General features: G+C 40.6%; 1 protein-coding gene across 1 annotated transcript; it reads right to left on the reverse strand.

Annotated features, from left to right (window-relative positions):
* Nucleotides 1–910: 910 nt before the first annotated feature.
* Nucleotides 911–4156, reverse strand: LOC120855643 (T-cell surface glycoprotein CD1b-2-like). The gene is made up of 6 exons (XM_040230186.1): nucleotides 4096–4156; nucleotides 3584–3847; nucleotides 2644–2913; nucleotides 2147–2425; nucleotides 1599–1692; nucleotides 911–977 (listed from the first exon to the last, which is right to left on the reverse strand). Exons 1-6 carry the CDS (start codon nucleotides 4154–4156, stop codon nucleotides 956–958), a joined length of 990 nt encoding a protein of 329 aa, XP_040086120.1. The 3' UTR covers nucleotides 911–955.
* Nucleotides 4157–5355: the final 1199 nt, after the last annotated feature.

The following is a 5355-nucleotide window of genomic DNA, read 5'->3' on the forward strand; positions in this document are numbered from 1 at the left end:
GTGGCCAGGACCCTTTTTTAAGTCTTAATATTATGATTTATATTATTTTATATGATTTATATTATATTATAATTTATTTATACTTGCAATTCAAGTTTAAAACTACAGAGTTTTACTCATTTACTCACATCAACTTTTCCACATAGAAAAATTCTACTTTCCTGTGAATCAACACAATTATGTACTCACTTAAACCCACTATATGCTATATTCCATATTATCCACCTGTCTCACTACACACCATATCTCACTAGCCTACACACCCAAGATAGCTTTAGAATAACAATAAAAACACTACACACAAAAACAGGATTTGGGCCAGAGATCCACCAAGAGCAAGCTCTTCTCTCAAGGAACTTATAAGCAGAAAGAAAAGAAAAACAACAAGAACCATAGTGTTCTGGGTATGAGTAAAGTGGATCTATGCAAGATACCAGTCAAGGGAGGGTTACTTCCACTGTAGCACTAAGGAAGGCTTTCCGGAGAAACAAGCTGCTCAGCTAACCATTATAGCCAGAAACTCATCCAGGCCACGATGGAGACATTTTGTTAAAGATGCTCAGCAGCTCTGCAAATACAGTTATCTCAGCATAATTACAGTTAGTTCAATTTGAAAAATGATATTTCAGCAGAAGCAAAAAAACAGTTTTAAATAAGAAGTCAAAGGCATGTCACCATGAAGTCGTGTACATTATTTCATTTATTCCAAGGTATGTTCTTTCTCACAAATCACATCTATGAAATCTGAGTGGATCCTGCTAGTGATATTGTCTCATAACAATTTTCATTTATGTTTCTGCTAGTGTGTAAATTATGATTTATCCTACAGGAACAATGATTTGATCAAATATGATGATCATTTGATAAAATATGATGAGATTGATTCCTAGGCTGACAACTTGAGTTTCAGGGTTCCTGGATACTTATTTCAAATGGAAAAGGAGACATTCAGGTATCATGAGATATTCTGATATGACCTGTTAAGAACACAAGCAAAAAATTGCTCTTAAATGATATTTGTCCACTATGTTCATAGCAGCATTATTCACAACAGGCAAAAAGTGACTGTTGAATTAACCCAAATGTCTGTTGAGAGATCAACAGGTAAACAAAACAATCTTAAACAGGAAAGAAATTCTAATACAGATCACCACATGAATGAATTATGAGGACATAATGTAATAACCATTTACAAAAAGGCAAATAATTCCACTTCTAGAGGTACCTAGAGAATAGAGATTCATATAGACAGAAAGTAGAATGGTGGTTGGCAGGGTCTGAGGGAGCAAGGATTGGGGAAAGTGGTTTAATGGGCATAGACTTCTAGTTTTTCAAAATGAAAAGAGTTCTAGAGATTGGCTGCATAAAATGTGAATGTACTTAAGACTACTAAAATATATGTGTAAAAATGGCTAATACAGTAAATTTTCCATAATGTAATTTACAGCAATTTAAAAGTAAATTTATCTACAGATGGAAATTGGGGAAACTTTCTAGTGGAAATATTGAGGCTAAAAAGGCATAATGTTAATAGATAAAACAGAGGAAAAAAAATAAAATGATGGACAGAAAAGAAAGATTAAAAAATGAAAACTCACCAGCGTCTCCAAAACCATAATGCAAGGCATATAGAAAGGATCAAGGAGGGCACTATTATTGCCACAAGTATCAAGCTAATGGATGTGGGGTGTCCTGGCAATTGGGAGAAGACAAAGGGATATCACTTCAAACCCATTCTCTAGTTCTCCAGGCCTTCTTGCCCACCCAAGTGTCAACACCCACTTTTGTGCTTACCTGCTTTTGATGATTGGACATCTCTGATTCCCTTTCTCATATTCCCAGATGTCATATTCTCACAGCCACTCACAGTCTGTTCTTCAGTTTAGAGTCCTTCATTCTTACCTATTGCCTGCCTTAGTTCAGCTATTTTCATTCCTCTGGCACTGGAGTCCCAGAAATAAATCTCAAACTCTATCTCTCTTTCTTTGACTCTCCCTTCCTACCTCTCCCTCTGTCACTCTTTCTTCCCCCTCTCCTTCCCTCCCTCCTTAGCTCATCCATCAAGTTTCTCCCCTTCCTCAGGAGTGCCCTCCATTCTTGAAGACCACCTCCTCCCATCCCCAGTTGGGCTCCAGTTCCTTCTCACCCCAGTAGAGGATGATGTCCTGGTCTCCTAGACTGCTGTGCTTCACTCGGCAACTCAGGCCAGCCGCCTCCCCAGCTGCCACATTTAGGGTTACTCGGAGATACCAAGTCCAATCAGCATTGGGTATGATGTCTCCTTGCTGAGGGCCAGGCTGCTCCTGCTCACCCCTCATCCACATAACCCGCACAGGTTTTGGGTAGAATCCTGAGACGTGGCACACCAGCAGTAGGCGGCCAGGCCCAGGAGTGGTGCCACTGGACAGCCAGGCCTCAGGCCTCACTGGGGTAGGAAGGAGCAGTAAGAATGTCAGATTATGACTCTAATCTGGAGCATGGGAATTTGGAAACACAAATTTGGATAGTTGCCTCTTCCACTCCTATGGGAATCAGATCACTTATTGATTGAACACGTCTCAACTTAGGTGTTCTCCACTTTTGAATTTAAAGAAGGTGGTGAGAGGTAAAATAGAAAAGTCTTGGGGAGAGAACAAGACTAACCTTGCTTCTGCAGTTCTGCTTTCCCTGCATCGAGGACACCCAGGAGATATCGAGGATAGGTTTCTGAGAGGAGCCTCTCAATGATATTGGAGGTGCCCTGATACTGAGTCATGAGTGCACAAAACTTCTGCCCCCTGCTGCTGCTGTCTGGTGCAGGCACACAGGAATCATTCCGGATCCTCACAAAATCCAATCCTCCTCTCAAAGAGCTTCCTATGGCCTCCCCAGAATGCAGCTCACAGCCTGCTATGACCTGGATCACAAAGGGGTCTGTGTAAAGGAAAACTGAGACAAGTTATTAAAATGCAAACAATGAAGAAAAGGATGAGGAGAAGACATAGGCGTTTCGATTTTAGTGAAAAGAAAGGTCTGAGATGTGAAATTATAACTCAAAAATCAATTGCAGTATTCAGGACTTTTCAGGAAGAAGAGCATTGGTTAGAGGTATGCCTATCATAAACGGTGGGGATGGGCTCTTTTAAGGATCTACAGTGGACAAGAGGAGAGAAGAGGAGCAATGTGTGATGGAGTCAGGAGGGCAGCATTCCAGGGTGAAGGGGAAGGTTACACTGAGAGAGATTAGGCAGCAGATGCTTGAGGATATGACTTGGAGGATGGGGAAGTCATACTTTAATTCATTCAGGCACACAGTAGGAAAATGAGTTTTTCCTAGGTTTGGAGAGTGGCAAGTGACATACATGCAAAGCAGGAAACAGCTGCAAAGCAGGAACATCATCTATTACACAAAAGTGCAAGAAACGGAAAGAATCTGGGATCCTGGGTGGAGGTAAGGAGTCAGGGGTGGAGACTACTCTGGAGAGCTGTATGCATGCAGTTGAGTAAAGAGGGAAGGAGTAGACCATGACCAGAGGAAATAGTAGCCTGACCAAGGGAGAGAAAAGTCATTGAGAGTCTCTCCAGATCAGAAGACTGTACTCACATTCCAACTGGAACACACTGACATGGTCCTGCACAACCTGAGTGAATCCAATGAAGTAGACTCGGAAGAGGTCCTGCAGCTCAGTCATCTCATCACTGAAGTTCCCCTTGGACCAAGACTTCAGGAAAATGGTAGTGCCCAAGTCAGAGTCCCAGCCTTGAATTTGCAAATCATCCAACCAGCCTGATCCTTGGTTTTGAGCCCAGGAGCTGTTGGCAAATATCCAAATATGTATGATATGGTAGGAGGTTGGCCATTGGAACACTGTGTTGGTGGAAGGTTGAAAAGAATGAGGAAAAATGTAGAATCAGGATGGAATGAAAAAGCACCCAGAGTCGGAACAATATAAAGCCTGAAACAGTTCTCTCCCCAAGGCTTCCGGCTCCATCCCCAGCCTCCAGAATAGGGGAGAGGGCTGGAGACAGCAGAGCCCAGACCCTTAGTGGTAGATGCGGCATGCTTTTATCCAGAACCCCTGCACCTGTGCTGGGAGCAGCCAGAGTTACTCTTACTGTCCTTATTGTCACCACCTGGGAGGATAACCACTAGCAATAGAAGAGGTAGAAGCAGCATTTCACTGGGAAGTAGAACTTCTGACTCTCAGAGCTGGTATTTAATCCCTTATTTCAGCAAACCTTTTTTTCAGTACTCTAAAGTGACTTCCTCTCTCCCCCAGCTGAGAGAGACCCAAATTGCACATCTCAGAAAAACTATACCTTCCACATCTCTAGACTCCCACTCTGCCTCTCATTTCCGTTCCAGGAACTCAGTCTCCTTTATACTTACTAACTTGGAAAAGGTAGCAAATGATGATGAAAGGTTATTTCACCTTCCGAATTCTTATTTCCACATCTTTGAAATAAGAGGATAATATTAAACAATTTCTCAGCTTCCAGTCTTTTTAATCTAGAATACCTTTGGCTTCTCTACCTATCTTGTTCTCTCTCCCCATTGCCTTCTCACTGCTGGCTCTTTGTCATTACCTCTTCCCAACATCTCAATGGCCCTTCTTTCTTATCTCATTCTTCTTACCTAGCTTTTTAATTCCACGTTAAATTTTTTGAGTGTGCATGTGTGTTAAAAATCACTGTCTTTTTTACGTTTGATTCTGGGACCCAAATCCCAGAGTTAAATATAATAAATAGTTTATAATCTGAGCAAAATTCTCTTACACCACAGGAATTTTTGAGGTTGAAAATTACATTGGCCAATGGTATGTGACCTTCTTTTCAGTAGCTCTTCTCCTCTACTACTTTCAGTAACCAATGTTCATGAGACAAATAAAACTTCAGGAATAATGCACCAACTTCAGGCCAAGTCAAAATAACTTTTTGTAGTAGGCTCATTAACAGTAGAACTTCCTTCTCCTTTTGTAGTATTTTATAATCTCCATCTATATTTTTGTCTTTCCTATTACCAAATAAAGCATTGCTATGTCAGCAAGTAACTTGACATTTTTTCACCAAAAGTTCAGAGATGTTTGTCTTAAGATGTCATATCCTATGTCCTGTTTATATACATTTGGCAAGTTTTAACAATACACTTAGAATTCACTGGAGAAATATTTGGACTGCAATCAGTATGTTGGCTCTCAGGATAATTCTTGTTTTTCTCCACTCAGGAAAAATATTCCAAATTTGTGGATATATATCATCTACATTTTGAGTGTAAGGAGAGGTTTTCACTAAGTCGTCTTATTTACATAGATAAGAAGATACAAAATGAGTAATAATACATTCCTTTTCCCTGGGAATAAAATAGACTTCATCTAA

The sequence above is a fragment of the Oryx dammah genome, unplaced genomic scaffold (assembly GCF_014754425.2).
Source record: "Oryx dammah isolate SB20612 unplaced genomic scaffold, SCBI_Odam_1.1 HiC_scaffold_28, whole genome shotgun sequence".
Classification (NCBI taxonomy): Eukaryota; Metazoa; Chordata; class Mammalia; order Artiodactyla; family Bovidae; genus Oryx; species Oryx dammah.

What these genes read in the sequence shown, in the direction of transcription:
- LOC120855643 (XM_040230186.1), bottom strand. Translation starts at nt 4,156, where the DNA reads ATGCTGCTTCTACCTCTTCTATTGCTAGTGGTTATCCTCCCAGGTGGT. An exon ending in AGGTGGTGACAATAAGGACA is followed by an intron (nt 3,848 to 4,095) that starts GTAAGAGTAACT and finishes CCACCAACACAG; the next exon opens with TGTTCCAATGGCCAACCTCC. An exon ending in TTATGGTTTTGGAGACGCTG is followed by an intron (nt 978 to 1,598) that starts GTGAGTTTTCAT and finishes TGTTCTTAACAG; the next exon opens with GTCATATCAGAATATCTCAT.